Below are 26676 nucleotides of genomic sequence, written 5' to 3' on the forward strand. Positions count from 1 at the left end.
GAGCGATATCTAATTGAAAGATTCTCACAAGATTAATTCATATATATTTTTTAGTTACATGCATGATTTCTTACAGTTCAAGGAAATTAAGATCAAGAAATGATATACAATCACAGTATAAATAATTATCAAATCGTAATGATCGTTATTTATTTACACAGGATCAATGTTCATTTTTATTCTTTCACAAAAGAATTCTCGATAAATGAAATCTACATGCTTAAAACATCTTCATGAGAAAGAGACACAGACTCATTTTTCATTTTACCGGAATTGTTCAAAAGTTCGCCCACACCTAAAATCTTAAACATTGGCAATTCTTAATAAATTTGGGAAGGGGGGATACGTGTATATACGGGGAATACGTGTAAAGAAATTTGATTTACAACTTCACTTTCCTTGTACAAAACATGTTTTTTTTTTTATACTGAATTCTACTTTTCCTGTTCATTACCATACAATATATCATGATTGTTTCATGTACATATGCTCTCTCAAGAAGTAGTTTTTATGTATACCACCCCGTCTAAAGAAATGAATGAAGAAATTGATAAATAAATAAATATTGAATCAAATTTATTTTCCACATAGTGGAAATTTGTTCACAAATTCAGATTACAAATATAGACCATTTTTTTTTGTCAGCAGAAATATTAACTTATACTAACACAAGGTTGATGTTATGTATCAACAATAATAAGAAAAGACTGTACATAATAGACTGTTGGGACTCTTTGATGATTCAAATAACTGTTCAAGATCATTGGTCATACAGATCATTCCCAGAATATTAAGGATATACATGTAGAACAATAATTATACTATAAGTATTTGATCTAAGTACAGAGAGTATGACATTTCTGATTACTTAATTACTGAATCTTGATTAATTTCCACCTTTCTTTTTTCCAATTGAATTCATCATGCATGTAACGATAATCAATTTTCGGAATATATGCTTAATCCACACGGATTAACAGCGGTATTCTGTGAAATACACCTTGTTAGAAATCACTTATATGAAAAAAAAAACTTTTCTAAAGATTAAACACGATGATACAAAGTACAGAAGGTTATCGCAAATACAAACCACACTGAAATGATGTTAAACCCTAGCATTGCAGCTCGATTCATCATTTTTTCAATAATTGTGTTATAACCCTGGAAAGAACATAGTGTCACACAGTGTGTTCACAGAGTGGACTATGTGACAACAGTGTGAAGATATTTTCAGACTGTGGACACCTTGACAGAATGACTGTTCACAGCGTGTTCACATATTAATTTTTATAGTCAACTACGTGAATACGTGATTCAAACTGTTGAAATGCTCAAATTTAAGAATGTGAATGGTGTTCCACACTGTGGTACACTGTGTTCTTTCCAGTATGGAATCCGTCTTTAAATCATGATTTAGCATTATAGGTCATTCCTCCATAGTGGGTTTTCAAATTGAGTGCTGGAGTGATTACGTAAGAGCATGCTGATATAATCATTCCTTAATTGCTCCAAGCGCTGGAAAGTATTTTGCTTTAAAAGCTAGAGTAAAATTACGCCTTTGAATAGGCATGTACATAAGATATGTTATTTCTCAAGAGAAATAACCCCCCTATAGTAAAAATAAAATAAAAAATCAATTTGCTCCTTTTATTCTTTTTGTTGATTTCAAGCTCGTATTCCATTATCAATATCAAGAATTGCGTTTTTTTTAAACATATATTTTTTAATTCAAATAAATTATATGAGGAATTTTGCGTTGTTTATGAAAGGCATTTCTTCATATCAAGAATGTGAATGAGAAAACGGTTTGTCATTGGGTACGTATCGACGGTGGCTAAAAACAAACAAACAACAAACACATTCGTGTATGACAGCTCCCGAACAAGTCGAACAGCGCCGTCATAAGGTAAAATTCTGCAAGCGACTATATATAACATAACTGTATAAATGTGTACCACACTGTGTTTTTCAGTGCGGAAAACAATGTGAAATCATCATAACACTTATCTTCGAATATTTTAAGTGGACCAAATTTTCACATAGTCGATGTGAATACACTGTGAACAGTACCCTGGAATAGTAGAGGTTTTCACAGAGTGGAATTATCTGCGCACTAATAAGAGCATTTCAGCATTGTGAATGACATAATCCATTATGAGAACACATAGTGAACACTTAAAATTTCGAGGCAACTACGGGTGAAACTATCTTCACGGTATTATGGTATTAATGTGGGAATCATCACATCATCACATAGTCCACGTAGATGTGTCACCAGTGTGAAATTATCTTAACACTCCTAAATTTGAACATGTTTTCACTGTGTGAATTACATATTCACACAGTCCACTACGTGAACACATAATGTAGAGGTGTCCACAGTGTGAAATTGTGTTCACACTGTTCGAGTTCGAGTCCTGTTCGAGTTCTTGGATGCTAAGTTGAATTTTGTACAAATTGTAGTTTTATGCATGAACATGATGAAGTACGTTTACCGAAAACCAACCCACACGCGGCAGGCGAGGATTGCTCAGATTTAAAAGTGTGACTTTCATACTGTGGATACTCTTCTACAGTGTTAGTGTTCACAGAGTGTTCCTATAGAAGAAATTGGCCAACAGGAGTTGAAGTAACATTAGCTGAAAAATCCTGTTTCAATATTTAACATGAAAAATATTTGATTGATAAACGCTTTGTAATATCAGCGCTCAAAACTGAAAAAGGTATCTAAATTAAAGTTATTGTAGCTCATATAGTGTTATGACTTCATAGACATCTGCAGCATTCATTTAGGTCATGCCTTTGTATAGAATCACCTCCTGATTATCCATGTATAAACAGATAGCACATAAATATGGTGTTACATTATTTGGAGGAAAGGTTATTAATTAAGGACATATAGTTTGTGTTCATGACTTTCTTTTTAATTTGCGATTATTAGGTCTAAAGTTTTTCTGACTCAATTGTTATATATACAAAGCAAATTTTCAAACAAAATGTATTTCGTTTCATGCTTTTCTTATACCTAAAAATACTCAAAGTCGTGTCAACATCTTTTAAAAAACACATATAAAAATATCATTTACAATATAATGACGCATATATATTTTTTTAAAGATCTGTAAGGCTTGTAAAATATAAACAAAACTAAAAGAAACTTCAGTTGCTTGAATAAATCAAAAATGATTTTTGAAAGATCACTCTGAGTAGATGTTCTAGATTTCGCATTTAAATACACCATAAATGTTTGTCTTTAATATTTATTTCAATTACCCAAATGCAGCATGAGACAAACTCTAATTAACTAATATATTCAATCATGATAACAACCAACAAGGATGAAGTAGACTGCATTTTTCGAATATTAATAATTGTGGGGAAAAAGTGGAACGCCTCTGGTAGTTTCGCGTGCATTACGCGATTTAATAGCAGCAGTGCTGACTTTGAAAAAAAATATTGAATAATAATTCACAAAAAATACCATTCATAATGATGATAAAATACTATTTTCATTGATCTCAAATGACTTTTCACCTTGGTTATATGACCTCAAACTCGTGCAGGATGTTCAATGATACTTTATTACTCTTATGTCTATATAGATCTGTAAACTTTAGAAGCTATGATGGCAATTCCGTAAATACCCCCAACATGGCCAAAGTTTGTTGACCCTAAAGTGACCTCTGACCTTAGTCATATGACCTGAAACTTGCACAAGATGTTCGGTAATACATGCTATTATGTCTAGATTTCATGAACTACATCCATCAACTTTCAAAATTATGATGGCAATTCAAAAAATACCCCAACATGATAAGTTCGTTGACCCGTTGACCTATGTCATGTGGCCTGAAACTCAGGCAGGATGTTGAGTGATACACTGTTATCCTAATGTCTAAGTTTCATGAACTAGATCTATAAACTCAAAGTTATGACGACATTTCAAAACTTAACCTTGGTTAAGATTTTAATGTTAATCCCCCCAAAAATGGTCTAAGTTCATTGACCCTAAATGATCTTTGATCTTAGTCATGTGAGCCGAAACCCAGAAAAGATATTTAGTAATACTTGATAATTCTTATGTTCAAGTTTCATAAACTGGGTCCATATACTTCCTAAGTTATGGTGACATTTCAAAAACTTAACCTTGGTTAAGATTTCAATGTTGACGACGCCGCCGTCGGAAAAGTGGTGCCTGTAGTCTCGCTCCGCTATAATGGCTATGCAGGCGAGACAAAAATGGTAACAGTACCTCTTACTTATCTCGACACAAATTCTACGCAAAACTATATGGATTCGCAATAATAGGTGTTACGACATTTGCTCCCGCGACAATTGCTCCGGGCTTTATTGGGGTTAGGGTTGCAATAGGGTTTTATGTTAGGGTTAGGATAGGGGATAATGGTAAATCCAGGGTTGAAGTTGGTCATTAATTCCCTTAGTGTGTGGAATTTACAGCGGATCAATTGTCGCCGGAGGAAATGTCACGGAACCCAATCCAAATAATAATTGATATCACTGAAAAAAAGGTATTACCTAATTTAGTAAAGAGGGAGCCTGCATGTCTGGAGGGTAAAATATTACCAAATACCTGCAAAGTTTGCACAATGTAGCGTGACATTGAATCCAACATGCTTTTATCCAACATTTTCCACAAGAAACATGCCTATCCCCCTTCTTTAAGCAAACTTGGGAATTCTTTTAACTCAATATTTTAGAGTGTAAGTTTAAAATGATATCTGAACGATGAAAGGACTGTCGGGTATGTGTCTGTCTGCCCATTTGACCGAGATGACGTAGAAACCAGCAAGATTGACCTCGTAGACCACCTCATAGAGGTCATCTCCAGTAAAGGTCACACTCGTCTCATTAACGGTATGAGGACGAGGACCTCGGATAAAAACAGCAAGCGAACCCTCACCAGCTTTGGAAGTCTCAACCTACAGAGTGAAGAGTTATTAAAAAGAAATGGCAAATTAAGCTACATTCCTGCACAAACATATCCATACACGAATATTTCATTATTATTATCATTCTCATTTTATTTCTTTTGAATATTATTTCTTTTTATTACTTACTATTATTATAATCATTATTATCATTGTTATTATTAAAACTATTATTACTATCACTTTTATTAGCGGAAGCATCAATATCACTATAAATATATAACTATAAATATTGCTAACGTATGACTTACACATAATGAAACGAGAAGATGAACTTGAAATCGACAATTCCTTTTATATCATAAAATTTTGCGAATCATAAATTATGAAAGAGAAAAGTGTTGTTTTTCACCTTCTTGAAAATATTGATGAGTGATGCAATTACGAATAATTGAATGCGATAATGCATAATTTCAGAGCTTTTCTGGTTTTATTTATTTTGATAGGAAATACAATACGAATTATGAATCTAATTGCAACCTCTGTACGAAAGTGACTGAAGCAAAACTAAGCAGTCGGACATTCATTCATCCAAAACGTTTGCGAAAACAAGTTATACAGACTGAAATACTACCTTTGGCATTAGGATTCATTACATATTATATAAGTTATTATAAGGGAACATTACAAAAGTTATTATAAGGTCTATCCTGTGACAATCGACACCATGTTGGACCATATCTTAATGGAAATATTCTCCTGAAGGTAATTGTTCTGGAGTGTTGGCCTCTGGTAATTTGCCAAGGTAAATTTTTGATGAGGTGGTGTGGTTGTCCTTTCGTGACTGCTGGGAGTGTATAGTTTCCTAAAATCCGCACCCCCAAAATTGAAACGTAAAGTGATTGTTTATGGAAATCACATGCATCCAGTAAAACATTGGACATACTAACCTGGAAATTGTTCTTGACTCCTACCAGGCCCTCACGGATTCCCGTCCCCATCGCCTGGCAGTAGGATGGTCGGATGGAGGTAAGGTAACTATCTGATGAACTGTGAGCGCTGAAAGGCGTTCCAACACGAGGGGTATGTCTTCTGCTGCTCTTTCTGCTGTTCGTTTCCCCACCTGCCCTTGATGTAAAACTGGATTTCAGCTCTGACCAGGACGAATCCATCTCCTGTTCCAACGCATCAATGGTCGGATATAGCTTGTCAGCATCCCTACCAAGGACATCATCCGGGAACCCTAAATTCCCACCAAGAGATGGCATGAACTTTCGAACGAACTCTCTGATGGTGAAGTCTGGATCATTTTCCAGAGTTTCCAAGAGCTTACTCACTGGAACGTCCTTTTCATTCGCCAATGTACGATATGAATTCCCTTGTAAAGGAGGATTAGTCGAATGGGGAATGGGAGTTTCATATGATGACGCCTGGTTTATCTCGTCATTCTTTTTCTCTCCGCTCACGCTACTGCAATCGGTTTCCACAAGGGATTTCCCGTTCACAGATTCAGAAAGAAAATTTTCAACAGACGGGGTTTCTTTGCTTATTGGACCTGGTGAAAGATTGGGAGTCTGTTCTTGATCCTGCGAGCCCGACACGTGTTGAAGGTGCGAGAGATCAAAATTAATGGCGCTAAAACTGGGTCTCCTGTTAGTGACTGCAATGATCTCTTCGTCTTCAATCATATTCTCTACTCCTAGGCGGGGCTTCTCAGAGAGCAGCTGATTACGAGAACTCTCCGATCCACTTGGCAGTTGTTGCCTCACAACTCTTGTTTTGATCTCACCATTCTGATCTTTGTGGCTGTTTGGTGTTGCAGCGATATCAAATCTTTCTCCAAAAGGCGGAATGTGCTGTGTTGTTGGTAAGCTATGGACATTCGCAACAGTTATATCATTATTCACTCGTATTGTTCTATTCTTTGATGACGAGTTTGAACGGTCGCGACCTGTAAGACTAAAGATGTGCCCATTTTCATCGGAATAACCACTGTCAAAGGTCGACTGTCTAGCAACCGATCTAGAACCTATCTTAGCTTGAGAAGGAGTTGTTTGTCGAGTATTACGGGATGTGTTATTTTCTACTGAAGGTGTCCTACGTTCAAGTCTCTTTCGTGGGGATGATATTCCGTGTTCAGGCCCTTCACTTGTATCTGACATAGCAAGACTTGTTCTTGCTGTAGTGGGCTGAGAAGATATCTTCTTTTTCTGTTTCACTTTTTCCATAGATGGGTCATTTTGCTCTCTTCGCTTTTGTTTGGTAAAGGCATTCCTCCTACTGATCCAACCAGTTTCCTTCTTGATGTCATCAGACGTGCATTGGGTTTGCTTATCTGCCCTACGTCGAATCTTTGATTGCCTTTGCGGTTTCGGAGTATGTATGCGATCACTGGAATCCCTGCGAACACTGTTCTGGTCGAGCTTGGTGTCCACTGATGGCTCAACTGGTCGAAAGCCACGAGGTTCGAAAGCACTGAAATGTTTACTTGGTATCGAATTCGTATTACCGTCTTTCTTGTTTACCTGGCGAAGCAAATGCATGGCATGATCAGAGGACCTCATTGTATCTTCAAAAGTGGAATAGCCAGACTCCTCCTCAACATGTTCTCGCTCTGCTGATGCTGTCGTCGAAGAACTGCTAGAACTGCTTTCCTTCGCATTTCTTGAGGAGTCGGCTCCTAACTGCGGTTCAAATTCTATTGTTATTTGTGATTCAACTGGCTTGTTGCACACATCCTCAATGGCACCGGTTACATCAAGAAAGATAGGACTTTGTGAAACTTTACTTCTGGCTCCACTTTCCTCAGTTTTAACCCTATTAGACAACGAATCACCCATTTGCGTTTTGACAGTTTTCTTTTGATTGACAGCAGTTTCGTTGATCAACGACTCGTTCAAATTTTGCAACTCAAGACCAAAAGGTAATCCACGGCCATCAGAGTCAAAGCAATTTTTGGAAAGTTTATCAGGGTCCTTATGTTCCTCCGAGGTGGCTTTACCTCGGGATATACCCGGTGAAAGGACGGACTTCTTTGAAAGATCATACATGGCTGATACCATCACCGCCTTGGCAATGCGATCAGCAAACATATGGATTTCTCTGGTAGCTATCGCTAAAGTTGGAACTGGAGCTAAAACTGTAGGAGATGGGGCGCTTGACGCAGAGCTGCTCACGCCGGTCAAACGCTCATCACTAACATACGAGGTTCCACTCACGCTCGATTGGTCATTGGGGTTGCCTACAGACGAGAAGCCACACATTGACATGCCCATGATGGATGAAGTATTCGAGACAGACGACATGTCAGCACTGCTCGGATACTGGATTTCTTCTTTACCACCGGCGCCTCGAATAGTTCGCTTGATTATCTATCCAGAAATGACAAATAAAAAAGAAAACCTATAAAAATGCGTAAGCCAACAATTTCTGGTGTTGAAATTAACAAAGTTGATTTGTCCCATTACCCTACCAATAAAAATTCTAATTTGCCATGTATTATTTCGAGCCGTGAAAAAATTACACTACGTTTTAACCCCAACTTGCACGTTTCCCCTTCAGGATCTTGGTCGTCGACCGCGCGATCGTGCCAAAAATTGGCACTATATTGCATAATCTACGAAATTGCATTTAGTCAATTTTTCGTAAACTTGTGGGATTTTATTGGTTATGATAATTTACGAATTAATCAAAATTCTGCTCTGATTCAAGAAAAGGGGCCTAACTAACTATATATTTGGTTTAGACTATCTTTGCAGCGTTTTTAGCAAAATATATTACGAAAAAAAGGATATGGAATGAATTTTTAAATGTACTTCATTGTTTTATGAATTTCTTATGTATTTCTTTGTGTATCGACTTTTTGCTTTTTATTGTATCTTGGTCACTATTCCGACCTTAAACAACATGACAATAATAAATTGATTTCAATCAGAAAAATAAAATGAAAGACTTTTGGTTAATAATAAAAGTAGCTTTGGATTTGAATATGAAATGACGAGTTTTAGCCATTTTTGGTCTCCTACATGCCCTTAAAAAATTGCTTAACTTCGGAAATATCGCAAAGTTGGTCTTAATAGCGCCTGATTTACGCGACCGCGAGAAGGGGGAGGGGAGAGGGGTTAGGCTAACTTATTAACTTTATTTCTCAAAGATATATCTATGCTTCTAATCGTAAATACAGTACAATAATTCCAAAAATATCTGAATCTCCATTTCTGAAGTGATTATACTAAATTGTTTTGCATTTAATATTCTTTTATTTACAATATCAGGCGATAAAACTAACCCATTCCATGATTTAAGCATTAACGATTTACATCAGTTAACAATATTTCCCCTTTCTACTTGAATCTAATAGTGCTTTTATTTTAAATGCAAAAAAACACCAACAAGGATTATAGAAAAGCAATACTCAATAATTATTACTGGGGCGTCAATCCATGTTTTGGCGGGGGGCAAAAATGTCCGAAATTTTCGGCGCGCTCTTGGCGCCAAAAATACAGAATTTTGAGCGCAAAGCGCACCGTCTAAAACAATGAAAATTTCGTATGTTAAATAGTATATTTATGCCAAGGTTCATGGTTTTATATTATTTTCAAATGCTTGGAAAACATATTTCCATTGCATATTATAAATTTTCAAGTTGTAAAACTTATTGGGGAGGGTGAGGTGAGGAAAATTATATATATATATATTGAGCAATATGGGAGACTAACCTTTCGTCTGGTTCTGACCGTCCCAGGTCTATCTCCACCACTGCTTAGAATGGAACTGCTTCGATGGCTCATCATAGAACTTCTAGATGACGACGAACTAATCAGTCCCCGACGAGAAGAACTGATGAAGGATGAAGCTCGAGCAGATCCATACGGATAAAAGACATCGCTATCCATACTGCGTTCCGTGCTACTCATGATCATACTGCTGCAGCGACTGTCGTAAGGTGAAGTGCTTCCTCCGCTCTCGTAGGACTCCCGTAGAGTAGTGACGTGGGATTGTCGACAGAAGGACTGTCTTCTGCGTGCTCGTGTGTTGTATTTTGGCGCGTATTCTTGTTCGAAAGAGTCCGGGGATGGGAGAGGAACGTCGTTGTCCGTTGGCTCTGCAGACGGGTAGTCTTCACTATCTTCTACGCCAGTGGTACCCGAAACTTTTTTCTCATGTATGAAGCAGACAACGCGGGAAGGGTCTGATGGATCCGTATCAGGGAGAGATCTCTTGACTGCTACTGATGACTGCGCGGTGAACGGACTGTTGCGAATCTGCTCTCCACCCCACGTGACTGTGATCTCATATGCTCCTTCAGACTGTGCAATGTAACTGACTTCATAGTGGCCCTCGCGGACACACTGGTAATCGCAGGGAATGACACCCCCTGAAGCCGAAGACGCACTCGATGACGTATGACTATCATCAACTGAGGCTGAACTCATGTTTGAAGAATCGGGTTCATCACGATGGGGGCGTCCTCCAGGGAGATGGTTTATTATCTTCCGTCTTACACTTTCTCCCAAAGGACCTGTGATCGGATCAAGAATGAATTATTTAAAACTAGAAGGCGAAGAGAAGGTCAGATAACAAAACAGTGAAAATAGTTTGAAAATTATACGGCGAATCTAATCACGTCAGAGAATATATCTCTACGTCAATCTGTTATTTCTAGGGCAAGAGTCATCTGAATTGATTATGTGCTGATTTATTTCTTTCCAGGTAAGTTCAGGCTGAACTAGGTTAATAAGATATCAAACAAGTGTCAGAAAGATAGATAACGCATCTCACATGTCTCCTGCTGTTGTTATAATTACTCAACATTTTTAAACATTATTCCGGTTGCACTGACATGCGACAAAGATTTTAAGGTCAGATAGCAATTTATTAAAACTATTTGGAAGGGATAGAACACAATTCGACTCACCTTTGATGTGAATATAGAGGCTTTTGGAGATGAATTTGGGCGTGTATACGTTGAACTTTGCACGTTTGCCAATCTTTGCAATAACTAGCCCACTGCCACTTGCTGTGCAATCAACCTTTGAAAAGATACATGAAATATCTTTACAATAATAAAGATTCTAAAATCATTCGATTTATGATTAATTAAGAGGATTCGTATAGGGGTTTACGGTTCAAGAAGTGGTAAGCTTAGAAAAGCTAGGACTGTGGGATGGTGGAATTATATAAATGAAAATTGAAAGACAAGCAAAAGGAAGCATGTGAATGATCAATATCTTTCGAGATAAGGACCGTTAGCCCCCTCTACGTTATATCTACCACCATATGATGCAAACCTGCCAAGATAATCTTTAGATATTTCTTTTTGCGATGCTCGATAATTGCAATAAGTTTTTCTGGTGAGCAGGAGCTAAACACTGTACAACGGTTTTCATTCATAATCAGAATCTTTATCCTGTCGTTTTCCATCTAAAAAGAATGAATGCAAAAATAATACCTTATCAGCTTCCATAAGTTGTTTTCTCTCCTCGTCTACCGGCTCACTGAATGTTGCTTTCTTGGGCCACGCCCCTTCTTTGCTCCAGGGGCTTGTCTTGTAAGAAGGCGTTTCGACTGGTATCATACTGGCATAACGTATTGTCTGGATGTATCGAAGAAGTTTGGTCTCACTCGCTCGGGAAGGCAGAGACATCTCTTCGGGTTCCATTGGCTATGACGATAGATAAATATATTACCTTCCAGTTTATCAATATTATTATTATTATTATGCCAAAATGATGAATATTTATGACTGAAAAAATTATGAACACATTCGATTGCTTCTGTAACAGACAACCTTATCAACGCGGAATACTACTATCTGCCTGTTACAGGGGTCTGTCTTACAAAGAATTGCAATTGATCCGATCAACCAGAACTATGGACGGCCATGCAGCAACGTCAACATCTAAAAAAAAAATATTCAAAATTGTTTATATATGTTTTTATTCATACATTCATCATTCTCTTGAATATTTATTGTGATTCTCTTTGTTCACTTAGATTTCTTGCAGAAAACATTATGGTATGGATGGATTTTTATAGAGTTGAGATCATAACATAACAATCATAACTTTTTGTAAGACGGGGCCCAGATCTGAATTAGCAGTTACATTCATATTAAGACTATTGAATGAAATGATAGTGAGTTTTCACACCACGATGCTAAACGAATTCAATAACACAGTAAATGTATTGAAAATGCCCGTAATATGACAAAGACCAGTTGGGAGTTCTTAGTCGAAAATTGGTGAACCGGAACAGCAGTTTCATCCAAAGTTTCGGAGCTGAAGACGAATTGCAAATATTTCGTTCGTCCGGATGCCAACAGGAAATTGCTGTTTTGATTCACCAATTTTTGATAAAGACTTCTTGGTTGCTCTTTGTCATGAAGGGACATTTGATAATATTACATTTTTATGTTACTGAATTCGTTTTAGTCGCGGTGCAACGTAGAATAAGTACTTTTTCAAAAGTGAACAAACTTATCTGACATACCTCTTCAATACCAAGGGTTTTCCGTATAAGTGTCATTCCAAGTCTGCAATTGTTGACCCGACTCTCTGGCTTCAGAAGATCATAGCGAGGGCATGTAGAAGGCACGACTGCTTCCATCAAGGCACACAGGGAAACGCCATTCGACCAGCTCTCTCTGAAGTCATTGACAACAACACTTGAAGGGAGTTTCGTCTTAAGCCAATTCATCAGTTCTTTCTTAAGAGATTGTTCTGCGAAATAGATGAGGATGGGTTTGAGGAAAATGGCGATGAATAAAGGGACTGATTTGAGTTTTTTAATGACAAGAAGAGAAGAAAATATAGAAGGAATATATTTGTGAATGTTTCGCGGGCTATTCAGAGACAGCATTTCGTGGCGCTGTCGTAGACTAGGTCGCAGGCATGTATTATTGTCGATTATGTTTTGACTTGAAAACCTCCCCTTTATTGCTTATTAACTTCTCTTGGAAGAAAAGGTCGAAAATATGCCGATAAATTATCTGCTAAATATCTAGACACAGTACAAACATCAAGATCTTATAAAGTTTATCAGTTGATGGAAAGAACATAAGGTCCTACATGGCATCTCAGAGAGTGTTCACAGTGTGGAATCATAGTCACACTGTTAAATTTGAGCACTTTAACAGTGTGGATCACATTTTCTCATTCTAACAGTGCTGATCACATTTTCACATATTGGAAACACACACACGCACACTTTAGAAAAGAGGCATCCACAGTGTGAAATAGTCTTCACACTGTAAAGCTCAAGTAATTTCAGAGTGGTTCACAACACTTTGTCCACTGTGTGAACACAATTGTAAACTATCACTAGAAGCGTCCACCGTGTGGAAGTGTCTTTATTACAATGGTTAACAATAATTTTGAATATTTAACAATGTGAACATCGTCACATCGTTCACTATGTGAACACGTTGTGAATGCATTGTGCAAACCACACCTATACACAGTCGGTAATGCGAATACACTGTGACCACACTGTGTAACACTGTCTTCTTTTCTGCGGGGTTAACTCACCACTTTTCAAGGTGTTTTTAACTCGTTCAATAAAGGGCGGTTTATATGTAACCGGTTGGTAGTTGTGGTATGTAAGCATCCGTCGGGGACGCTGTCTCGTGAAGAGGGATTTCAAGGTCGAAGCTAGCCATGGGACGGGGTTGAGGTAAGTCAGGTATCCCAACAACATCACGATGTAAGCGGTCGCAGTGGCCATCCCTTTCGCTGCAACTTGGGCTGACACCCTCAAACATTTCCATACTATATGAGAGAGAAAAAAAACATTGAGAGATTATTAACCTAAAGCGAATTGACCAACATTAATTGTGTGACCTCTCACTGACCGTTAATAGCAAGTCTTATCTACATTTTGAGATAACTACTAGTAATGCAGAAAATATAATAGAGTAGCCTATAATTTCATTTGTGTTGAGAATATTATGAATGTATCGAGTAGTGTACTATCGTTCAAGATTACATAACTACAATGTTCAGAATGTTGCATTATGATAATGAATCTGGTCAGACATGAGTAGTTGGGGACTTAAGGTCTGGTGGGGCTATTAAGGTTGCAGGTTCGTAGGCCCTTTAAATGGTAAACGATACTGATTAGGCCAAAGTTTAAGAATGAACATCTTTACCCCCCCTCCCACAGTTATGGAGTGGAAATGATGTTTCCACATTGCCGGCAACTACCAAATACAGAAGTCCTGAAAATCTAGACCATTTCCAGATAATTCTTGGAAAGGAAAATTGAATGAAATTATGGGAATCCAGAATTAGAATTTGCACGATATTTAAATGCAAAATGTTTGAATAGTTTATAGAATTATTTGCGAGTATTAGACCAAATGAATTATTGATTCACGAACTAAACTTTAATTAGTCCAATAGTAGACCAAGTGAGTTCAGTCGTAATGGTGTTAGTCAGTCTTAGAATTAGACCATCTGATATAGACCTAGACTCGATTTGGCGGATCCAGGGGGAAGGGGGGGGGGGGGGGGGTCGGTCCCTCTGGATCCGCGCCTGTCTTTAGTATATATCACACTCCATTTCGGTCAATTTCTTCAACCCATTTGATCGAAAATTTTAAATTAGATGTTTTTTTTTCATTTCAAGGAAAGGTCAGTTTGTCATTCAGTACTTGAATTCATAAGGGAGTGTAGCAGGAAAATTATTTACAATCAACAGCAATTTTCTATGCAAAATTTACAATTCAACTATAAAAAACAAATTGATTCTTACTACTCGTTGAAAGAAGCAGACTAGCAGTCAGGGCGGTGTAAATTTGAAATTTTCCAGACTCATGATTGCTTTAGGAACCCATAATTAGACTTTGATTGCAAGTTTCTAGCAAGCGCCCCCCCCCGACAATAAATTGTAATTCTACTAATTAAAAGCCCGAGTCCTCTTAAAAAGTATATTATCACGACCTTATTCAGAATGTACCCTTCTCATATCATCACTATCATGAATTCAATTAAAAATTGAGGTCACTTCATTTGTATCATTAAGTGATAAAATATTGTCTCACACCCTCTGGCTCCAAATCGTATTACAAACCATCCAATATCTTAATAACAATCTATTACCAATAATGCACCCTAGATTTCCAATGGCCATAAGTTGCATTATTTATACCACCCAGGTATGGCGCCAGATCATGTTGATGGAGTGAGAGAGGGTGCAAAATGACTTTATAAGATGACACCTTTTTTCCCGCTCGATTGGATTATTGGAAAATTATTATCTTCTTTTTCCGTTCCTTTATATTCCTCTTTCTTTCCAATTAATTTTTACTTGAAAAAAAAAATCGTTAGGGGGGGGGGGGGGGGGAGTCGGGTGGTCGCTCCATGCCTCTCTAAATGATCCAATCCATGAACCGATCAGAAACACCCAAATTAAGATTTCATGATGTCCTTTAACAAAAAGAATAACTCCTATCTTTTAAAATACGTATTATTCAGATTCAAGTGGGTCATTCTCACGCAGTTATTAAAAAGCTGATGAGTGAATCCTTGATGTGAGAAGGAAATATTGTAGAATATTCATTGAGTCTGAAAGAGTAAGGATTGCTGAACGTATTAAAGGTGTGTTGCTGTATAGCAGGGTTTTATCTGGTTGATCAGTGACCTTCTTTTCGATATGGAAAGCGCTTATCACAATCATCATGCAGCTGCGTACCTGAATGGTCACTTCTCCTTTTCCTCTCGACTCTGAATATATCTATTTTGTAGAGAGCAAATTTCCAAGCTTTTTGTGATAATAGGTAATAAATTAAAGGTTGGGTTTGACATCGACCTTCTTCATGTAATTTATTCAAGATATTTTGAAAGCTTAGATGAACAAAGTACGGAATAAAAATAAAGTAAAATGAAGGAGGTGCAGACCAACCTAGGAGGGAAGGAGGGAGGGGGGGTTATGGAAGGGTAATTAAATGAGGTTTTTAGGAGTACATGCGCAACAGCTCAACATTCATAGATTTGAAAGTTTAAATACTAGAAGATTATTTTAATGCGAGAAGGAAGTGTATTATAGCAATGGCTTTTTTAATGACTTTAATTATCATGCGTGGTAATTTTTTGTTGTTGGGTAATTGGGATAGATAAGGTACAAACAAAATTTCATTTCTGTAATCGTATGGTATAGATTATCCACGATTCTATACACAAAATAATTATTTTATTATTTTATCTAATATAATTATGATAATACAATATTGATATTTTATTCTATCAAATTAGCTTATTGTCTGTTTCCTATAGTAGTCCTATTGACAGGCTTCAAGCACCCATAGTAAAAGGTGCAAAAATTCAATGAGCATTATTCAAAGGCATCACTTTGAGCTCCTTTTGGGGTGCGACATTTGCACCTTATCAATCTTTTGTGTTATACAGTGCGTATCAAAAAAAAGTTTACACTTTGAAAAAATCCTGTAAAATTATACATTTGTAATATCTTGAAGATTTTTCCACATTTTAACATTGGTACAGATCCATTTAAGCAAATGACGATATAACTGTCGAAAAATATTTCCGCTTGAGCGAGCACCACTTACTTTTGAAAATGTAGTGAAAAATGATTTGCACATAACTTTGAAATAGTTATACAAATAAAAGTAGACCTTAATCATGAAGAAAACATGGAATTTAGCTAGTAAAATTGATTTGAAGATATCTTTTACCTTTTTAAACTTGTTTCCTTGCCCAAAACACTTCGAAGAGTGCATTGCACCCCACCCCGGCCACTCCCCCACACACCGAGGCCATCGAGACGATATTTGCTTTGCACTGAGCTGTGGTTTACATGAAATGGCTTAGGCTTGATTTTAATTTTGTTAATCATTGTCAAGCTTGGCAAAAGTGTGGACAAACAAGTATTACATAAAAAATGAAATGTAAACCCACTTTAAATGATAAAAACTCAGTGAAAAAATGCTGGAGATGTCTGATATAAACTTTTGTTCAGGTTCAGTTATGTCCTCAGATCCAGCTGGCACAAAAAGGGTAAAGGTTGTGCTTACTAAATGTTAAATTTTCAATTTGGGTGGCAAAATTGTTACAAAATGCTTGAATGTATCCAGTCAGACTGCAGGTCCCAAGAAAGTGGCTTCTTTCATCCAAGTGATATTCATGACTTGAGATGTTTTGCATATTTAATGAGCTTGATGCGGACCAAAACACCTCTTTTCATTCGGTCATTGCTGCTCTAATTGTGCATCGAATTTCATGAATTTGGTACCATTGTGAAGAAGAAGAATTATTCTTTCAGGTCATGTGTTTGGATTTATTCGAAGATTTTGTAATATAGGTTAAAATTTTGATCTAAAATATACTACAAAATAAATATTTTCACCTGACAAAAGCTGCTATTTTCACACTTTATTTTTGTTTGAGCCCAAATGATTTTTATATCATGATAAAGCTGAATATGTATGCTTTGAAATGATATAGGTTTCAAAATAAGAATTGGTTTAATCGGGTCAAGATCACACTTTTCATTTGCCAAGTACATAAAGCAGCTTGAAAACAAGAATACTGCACTCTGATTGGTCAAAAAGACCACACAATGGCAAATTCCAACGGTTCCAGTGCCTGGGTTCGTGGGAAGGTCACACTTCCCATGTGGTAATCTCCTCAAATACCCCGCGCCTGTTGTTCTGTGAACCTTATCCAGCCAATCAGAACTCTGGATTTCATGCAAGTACAACATTTCAGAAATCTCGTCTTGTACCTTGGTGGGAAAAGTGTGATCTTGACCCGATTAAAAGGTGCCGCATATCAAGAGTGGCATTGTGAGAAAGTACAGAAGTTCAGCTTTATGGTGATATAGATATCATTGAGGCTCAAAATGAAAAGTTTTGCACAATTTGCAAAAGAAAACAGAGAAAGAAAATTCAGTTTTGAGGCACATTTTCAGGCCAGAAATTTACTTATTTAACAAAATATTGTATACAAAATAAATGACCAATATGAAAGAGTAACTTTTACTCTATCTGATGGTGCAATAATATTTCATTTAACTTGAGGTTAAAACAGGTAAATTCTTAGAGAAAGAAAATCTCACGAATCACGAGATTTTGCAAGGAGAAGGATTCAGCCACGAGATGATTTGGATGAATCTGGCCTTTTTGCTCATTAGCATAGGGACCTGCGGTCTGACTGTATCCGTTTAATTTCAATTGACTAAAAGTGCAAGGGAAATGTATGAGAAATGTTTCACAGGGTAAGTTTGATTTCGCCCTTTCCCCTTGACACAGCGTGAAAACTAGCATTTCTGCGCAAACAGATTTCTGCGAGCTTTACAAAAATGGACAGTGCTCACTCAAGTGTAACATTCTGTTAAAACTTTTACTTTCATTGGATAGATGAGACCCAAACCTAAGATGATATGTGAAAAAATTACCCACATGTTGTATATTTATGAATTCCCAGGGCTTTTTCAAAGTGTAAACTTTTTTAGATACGCACTGTATAGAGTTGTACCCTTTAGAGAAGATGTAAATTCGCACATTTTGAACGCAAAAATAAATGCACACTAAAATGTGGAAACTTTACACATATTCGGGTCCAAACGGGCACTTCACTTCCGTGTGCAAATAGGAATAGTGACTTAAAGTGCAAGATTGTACCTAAAATATTCTATTAGTAACGCATGCGATGTGCATGCACACCTGGACTTAGTGTGTTGACGTCTAACTCAAACAAAGTTGGTCTATACAGTCATCTTAGGTAGATGTGGATATTTCAACATTTGATCTGTTTGAGAAAATGGTTCTTGGCATTGATGCTTAAAGGCTGTACTAAGATTGTGGTTGGATTTCTTTGGTCAGATTTTTCAGGAAACAACTTATGATTGATAATTGTTTTTGTTTTTACCTCTAAACGAGGGATTTATTCATAATTCATCACACATGTCATAGTCAACCGAAAATCACAATACATTTAACATTTTCTCCGGTAATATTTTATCTGGCTTCTTCAATTCTTTGTTTGTAATTATTCCATTTTCCATTTCTCTTACAAAAAGGTACTTTAAACTTGAATCTCTTCTGTCTATACCATATCATATTTCTATGAAGCAACATTTTATATATACACACCAAAAGGCGATTGTCATTGTTATATCCGTGTTTTTATCGGTATTGATTTTTAGTAAACAAAAATCATTCACATGAATTTTGACTTTAAAAGTATACATAACACTCATAACATAAGAAAGGAACTGTTTTTTCATATCACATTCCATAAGCGCGTATTACGTCTTCTTTAACATGATTTATCATAAATTATGATGATAATATTTTCGTAAGTCTCTCAGAAATTTGAATACATCAGAATACAATGAAGAGTAAAAAAGCATAGGAAATATATACACTTTCTTTGTCCTTTTACCCATTCATAAATCCTTCACCCTGGGTGTGAAATCACATTAATGTTGTGAGGGTGTGTGTTGGCGTGAGGGTGGGTCGGGAATGTGGGTGTGCAAGCGTCCGCGCATCCAAGGTCTGTAAGTGTCAGATGGTTTATTCATGGAGCTAGCTCCATGGTTTATTCGTGCATGCCTGTATCAACTGCACACTTGGAGGATTTGGTAAGTGTGCATCCTATATTATTTTTCTCTCTTGGTTATCGCCTCAAATAATATTAATTATAACTATTTTTTCTGTTGTTGCTTTGATTTCCGAAAAGTAAGGATTTCAAGGTATTCATTACAAGGAAAATATGGGCGTTGACCCATTTGCGACTAAAATAGTTGCTGCTGGTCTTTCATAAGGACAGTTAATGATAAGGTTGTGCAAAAATACATGTTGATGATAAACAATCTACAACATAATTATTTTCTTACAAAGTATCCGTAAACAAAGATAAACCAAAAATACGAAAACAAAAAGCCTGAATTTTATATAACATGAATTGAATATTTCAATTTGAACAAATCTCTTATTTCTCTTATCACCCACCTACTTTTCGTCAATATTTCCTTGTTCTTCCTTTTAATATGTTTTCGTCCTTTTGATTTTTTTTGTTTATTTTAGTATACTTTTGTTATCATTTTACATCAATTTCTTATTCCAGTCTCGAATAGAATATTTAAGACCCGGAACATGCGGATGAAGCATAGTTTCTTCCCCAGATTTTAAGCAGCTTTCAATTGACACGTTTAGTATTCATGTCTCAAGTTCTCATCCAATCCATTAGCAAAACACATCAAGGTTACAACCTCATTCGTCATTCGTTGATTCTAAGTTTTCCTTCGCGTGGCCCGCCTGCAAGATCCGGTTGAGCGACAGAGGGTTAATTCTAATTTGATGTCGTCATGGAATCAAAACCCTATGTTCGTAATCCATCCAACATGTCCAATACCGTACGTGCCGTGTGGATCGAGGCAGAAGCAAGGTTACAACAATACTATCCAAACCTGTCCCCGGATTCGGATTGCCTGACTTACAATGTTGGAATTGAATAAATAGTAATTAGGTAGGGTTCATTTCTGTTCAGTCACAAGCGCATCCAAGGGGTGAAGCTGCCCATCCCCCATTCAATTAGCAGAGAAAAAAGGGGAGGATAAAGAAGACGGGAAAAGGTAATGGAAAAAGACAAGAGAAATAAGGAAGGAGGGAGAAGAGAAAGGACAAAATATAAATGAGAAAGAAAAGGAAGGAGTTAAACGAAAAAGAAGAGAGAAAGAACCAAAAAAAAACTAAAAACGAAAATGAAGAAAATATGAGGTATAAATAAGGGAAAAGAAGGGGAGATGTTACAAACAAAAAATGTAATTCGTTCAGCAATCGATAAGTTGAGTCTTTTTCACACACGACTTACCCATAAAAATCACCCATTAAAATCATAACTTTGCTTCGTTTTTAACACTTCTTTTTGTTCTAGTCCTTGAGGGTAGAATTGTATAACCAAATGAATAAATGGATAATTTATAAAATATTTTTTTTTAATCTTTCCGAATGTCCTACCTTTAATTCTAATGTCGATGGATGGGGGTGTCTGATGATAAAGCCGCTTTCTCTTTGCACGACCAGAAGCCATTCTCGTATCTGTATAGATGAATAAACACATTTGATTATAACGGTTAACGTGGTATTACCTAGAAAACATCAAATTATAAACTGTACTGTACGAAGAGTGTGACTTTACCTTTCATTTTTGAGAGCTATGCGCCTTTTAAAATCTACGATTTTATTTCTACGGCATTTACCAAACCATTTATGATTATTTTATTCCATATGCCGAAGCAGACTATTTATGTATATAAATATATATATATATATATATATATATATATATTGTATAACTTTACACACATAAATATATATATATATATATATATATATATATATATATATATAATCACAAATAGTTTAGAAAATGCCGTAAAAATAAAATCGTGGATTTTAAAAGGAGCATATAGCTCTCAAAAATGAAAGGTAAAGTCACACTCTTCGTCAGTGCCCATGTTGATGTGACAAAAAAAAGAGAATTCAAAATCCGTTTCTGAAACAGTCGTGAAAAATACGTCTGTTCATGGGCAAATATAATTATATGCAAAACATCAAATGTATGTATGTTATACTGTATATAATACAATATATATATATTTTATATACATACACACACATGTCAATTTAGAAATTATAGGAAATTTTAATTTTCGGAAGACTATACATGATGATAGAAACAAACTTAGCACGAGCATAATTTTTATTTATTAGATATATATATATATTTGATATCCAAGTCGATTCCGACAATAACAAATAAATAAAAATTAAAAAATTGAATTTGAAAACCCCTCATCAATTCAAAAGGTATAGGTATACATTTAAAAATTTCAGGTAAATATTTCACTCCTATAGGAGCGAGTGAATAAAACTTCACTACATTAAGTGTGACTTTCACTTGTTGGGTAAATTTCACCCATTTTCAAGTTTGTGTGAGTTCAATCAATTTCGTTATTCTAAAAAAACGTTACACCCCAAAAATACAAAGATGACATATCAGTATTACTCCTCTTATTTGATATCATGCGAAGTATTGGACCATTGGTCTTAGACTGGAAAATTCATCTCTTTGGAAACAATCACTCAAACATGACACAAAATCCTGTTGCCTTGAGGGATTTAATCAAGATAATCAACAAAGATAACTGGGGATAATACTATTGGTATCGTTAACGCCCATCTTTTTGGTTTCTTTACGGGTAATCTACGTGTAATAAAATGATTTAATCAACCATGTCATAGCAAGAATAAGCTATATTGCATATTATCAAGCTCGAGAAACGCCTGCTAGATCTGTAAACACTATAACAGTCCAGCATGAGCAGATGCTATTTTGTATACCAACAATTTTCTTAAAGAGCCTCCATTTCTAACGTACACATGCTTTGTCCACCGCGGACACTGGAGACCTGGAGGGAGTAATAATACAAAATTTCAGTTACCATGGCAACCATTTATGCACGTGCATTTCATATATTTTTATAGCGCAATGGCGTCATTTGCAATCTCCACGGGGGCCGAATATAGATCGGATAATTCGATGGACGGAATCATAACACACGCGATCTCTCTTTTTAGGCCTATTTTGAGTTTCTTTGGAAAATGATAATTGTGTGATTGCAATTTTAGTTCAGAGTGTTCTTCGGAATTGATCTTAGTTCGATGTTCGGAAGAAGGCAGAACATGGTATAAAAAGTACAGGTGACGATGATATGAGATTGCATCTCGGAGATGTACGCATCCCTGCATCAAGAGCGTTCATCAGGCGACGCATGATGATTACTGCGTGTGGGTTTCCGTGATAATAATACACCATATAAAATAACATAATCTTAGGTCCATCCGGTCTTTACAATAAAGCAATCCATAATTCATGATTTCGTGCAGTCAAAGTGCAAGGTTGTTTTTATTTTACTTTGCAAAACGTTACGGCAATCCTCTGTTAATGGTTGTATAGCTGCTCTTAAGAAAAGTCAATGGGTGTTTTCATAATAATGATAAAATAGTAATTTGAGATTTATATAGTGCAAATATCTGTCGTTAATGACGCTCAAGGCGCACAATTAATATAAGACAACTTTTGCAATACAGACAATGAATTCTATGCATACATAGACAATGAACAAATTGACCAAAAAAATCATAATCACTTAAAGTTGGTAGTCAAAGTAAGTTATCCCACAACAGTTAGGCAAATACTTGCGTCATATAAGTAAGACATTCATTACGTTAAAAAATCATTTCCGTTCAATCTTTTTTCTTTTCCTTTTTTTTTGTTTGGGGGGGGGGGGGGGGTATTCTTTCCTGCAGGATTAAAGAACTATTATCAGAAGAATTGTCCCTGTCGAACAACGTAAAACGAGGACACTTCTCCTAGTCAGATCAGAGGAATAGAATCATTGTATTGAGTAATATGATTTTCTTTTATCTTGATTCATCTTTGCTTAACATTGTGGCGTTCATTTCTTTCTTCCTGCATAAGCGTGTTAAGCAATAACCAAGAGACTCCATGACTTAAGGTCCGCGAGACCGATCGCCTGCCTGATCTAAAACATCAAAATTATCTGTAATCTAAATTAAGGCACCTGCTCTGACCAATCCCATGCAGTCCCTGAAAAGAAGATTGATAATCACGCATTGGATTTTTTTAATGGAACTCGCTCAGACGGTATGATGTTTCGCCGAGATTAGCGAGTTTTCGCATGCATGAAATGTGGACGGATATTGTATACAACATAATATAATGCGTGCCCTGTAAATGCACGTCAAATCACAATTATACTAGCTGAGGATCTTTTTCGAGTATTGGTGAGCTGGGACAGCAGATCGTCCTTAGATTCAGATTAAATGTATAATTGTAAATATTCGTTTATCCACAGTCACGGACGAAACTGCTGTTTTGATTTACCAATTTTCGACAAAGACTGCTTTGTCATGAAAGGCTATTAACTATAGATTCTATACGTTCCAGAAAGCGTCTGCTAAGTGATTGCGAAATCTCCTTACTCGCCTTCGATGTCACTTCAGAAGAATTTATTATAGAGACACGTAACATGACCCAATCATTGACGAAGTGTCAGTAACTGTGAGAATGTGGAGCTACATAACTGTCAAGACATTTTGGGGAAGCTGTCTGCAACATCAGTATATACAAGCCTCTTGAAAACTTCATTTTTTCAATAAGGATTCTGATGCTTTTGACTTCAACAAACAAAAATGATTTCAAAAATCATAATGGATACAGCAAACAAACATAAACACAAACAAAACAAATGAAGATATTAAATTGGTAAGCTCATCAACCCAAGACAGCCATGATACTAAATCCCTCCTTCCAAGGGGATGCAATTAATCTAGACCTAACTCTCATTAGATAACGTACATCAGTCCATAGCTAGGGAAATTAAGTAAAACATGATTTGGAACATTTTTCTTTTAATTTACAAGTATTAATCTCCGTCCACATCGCAGCTCTCAACTACAATGCCGACGTCGTCAGCGTAGATCTGGTGTTTGAAGAAAAAGATTGATCGTCTGCCTGAAAATCGCCGAAAGCGTGAAACCGACGGTAGTAGACCGAACTGACCAAGGTATGAATATATATATTGCTCTGCCCCGGCATTGAGCACTTTTGGAAACCTCAACCAATCCCATACCAAGTGGATATATAATATATATATATGCATGTATGTGTTATTGCCTTAAAACGTCAATTAAACTTGTCTTTCTCTTTACTCACTGCATTTGTTCTTAATTTTTCATTGAATTGATTCTTCCTGTACTCGAGTAAAATAATACTTTCGCGTCACATGGTTATTTTCTTTTGAAATAATGACAATGATGATGATGGTGATTATAATGATGATAATAATAATATTAATAGCTTATTTATATATGGTTTAATACTTCCGTTTCTAAGCGCTTTAATTCATATTACCGGGGGAAGGTTTCATGGACGTTTTATCCGACAGTTATAAAATAGTTACAGGGATACTCAGCCAATCAAAATCATGAAAAATTCGTCAGATCTGACAACTCACGGTTGGACAGAAACGTTGATGAAACACTCACCTTGGTCATTGGATCCAACACTGTTCCGCACATACACTCAAAAATGCAAAGGAGCTAACCAGGGGAGCGTTTTATGAAAGGACTTGTCAGACATTTTATCCGACAAGTCCTGTTTTATCCGACAGTTACTATGGTAACAGTGCCTCTCAGCAAATCATAATCAAGGAAAGTTGTCAGACCTGAAAACTTGTCGGACAAAAATGTTGATGAAACGCCCCCCTGGTCCCTAATTACACTCTTCTAAGAGTGAGATGAGGGACCAGTCCTGATGGAATGATATTTAAATCGTTCAAGAGTAATTTTTTAACCTTTTTTGGAGTAAAAGTGTAATAAAAATGCACACTCTGCATTTAGAGAATAAAGTGCACCTTCTCCACTCTCTTCGGAGTATCTTGGCAACGGTTTGTAACGCTTCTAATTGTTCATTGTTGTCATCATAATGATTTTTACAAATAGCCTATTCTATATTCAAAGAGTACATACAAGTGGCACTGGTCACAGCAATACTGAATTAACTAACAGGTTTTATATTAAATTAGAAAGCGAGTGAAACTATACGCACCTGATTATTAGATATTTACGCCCTGGCGATCGTCTGTAGTCCGAAAGATCTCCCGATGGAAAAAAAAATCGCCTCAGCTTCATCCATCGATCACTAAGCCGGCAGCTACGTTTCGCTACCAAGACAACAGCGTACTGCCGTCGTAAAACAAAATCTCAGCACCATTCCATGTAAAATTGATACTGCTATAAAATAAAGACACGTACGTGATCATGATCAGTTATTCATTCTTGATGAAAATGACAGACAAATCCACCGTCTCATGACTGGTAATCGTTTTAACTTTCACCAGCCTGTTGAATGCATGCACGTTTCCAAGCACCAAAATCATGTAATCGACTTGTCAACACACAACCAATTACGAATTGCAAACCCTCCTCTCTGCCAGCACGCAACACGGTGCGAACGTGGAGGAGTTGTGTGAACGTTTAATTATCGTGCTTCAAAACCAATGAAATCTTACACACATAAACACACACCGGCCTCCAGTAGATGCTGTTGGGTGGAGAAGTACAGAGTGATGTCGCGTTTCCAAAGTAACAAATTTCGTCAGGGGTAGATGTTGAAGTCATGTCTCTAACCACACACTCAACACGTCATTGTCTTTCCCCATCTTCTTGGCTTTGCTTGTAAACAAACAGTGATCTCTCTTGAAAAAGAAAAAAACTTCGATATTAGGCCTATTCCACAATCATGATGACACGGACATGCAGTTGCATTGGTCTGACGAGCCTTAATTATTTTACATGAGATGTCCGGGGTTCGATTTCCAGTCGTGCTTCCCCTACTCGGCACTCACTACCCATTTTTATCTACAAGATTTTCATACATCAAATAAATGAATATATATAAAGTATTGCATAATAGAGGATATTTTCTACATGCTTGAGGACCACACACCCCCAAAATTTAAACGAACAAGGTGAGTTCAATGCCGGATACCCGGTAGGAAGAAATTCCTCAAATGCTCAAACGCCCGATCAAGGTAGCCGTGCTAAAGCCGGGGTAATAACATAATCATGTTAAGCAGAGCCTGCTGGGAGAATAGTTTCCGAAACTGAGGTGGCTACTCTGGGCAGAATATGACGTTACTGTTATTTTCATTATCGTTATTGAAAGTGAGAAGATAA

General features: G+C 36.6%; 1 protein-coding gene across 1 annotated transcript; it reads right to left on the reverse strand.

Moving 5' to 3' along the window:
- Positions 1–127: 127 nt before the first annotated feature.
- Positions 128–25972, reverse strand: LOC129257442 (uncharacterized). Its single transcript, XM_054895763.2, has 9 exons — positions 25547–25972; positions 20869–20949; positions 13418–13657; positions 12381–12610; positions 11341–11553; positions 10807–10921; positions 9608–10410; positions 5840–8260; positions 128–4940 (listed from the first exon to the last, which is right to left on the reverse strand). The coding sequence occupies exons 2-9, from the start codon at positions 20939–20941 to the stop codon at positions 4728–4730; spliced, it is 4308 nt and encodes a 1435-aa protein (XP_054751738.2). The 5' UTR covers positions 20942–20949; positions 25547–25972; the 3' UTR covers positions 128–4727.
- Positions 25973–26676: the final 704 nt, after the last annotated feature.

The sequence above is a fragment of the Lytechinus pictus genome, chromosome 3 (assembly GCF_037042905.1).
Source record: "Lytechinus pictus isolate F3 Inbred chromosome 3, Lp3.0, whole genome shotgun sequence".
In the NCBI taxonomy this organism is placed as follows: domain Eukaryota; kingdom Metazoa; phylum Echinodermata; class Echinoidea; order Temnopleuroida; family Toxopneustidae; genus Lytechinus; species Lytechinus pictus.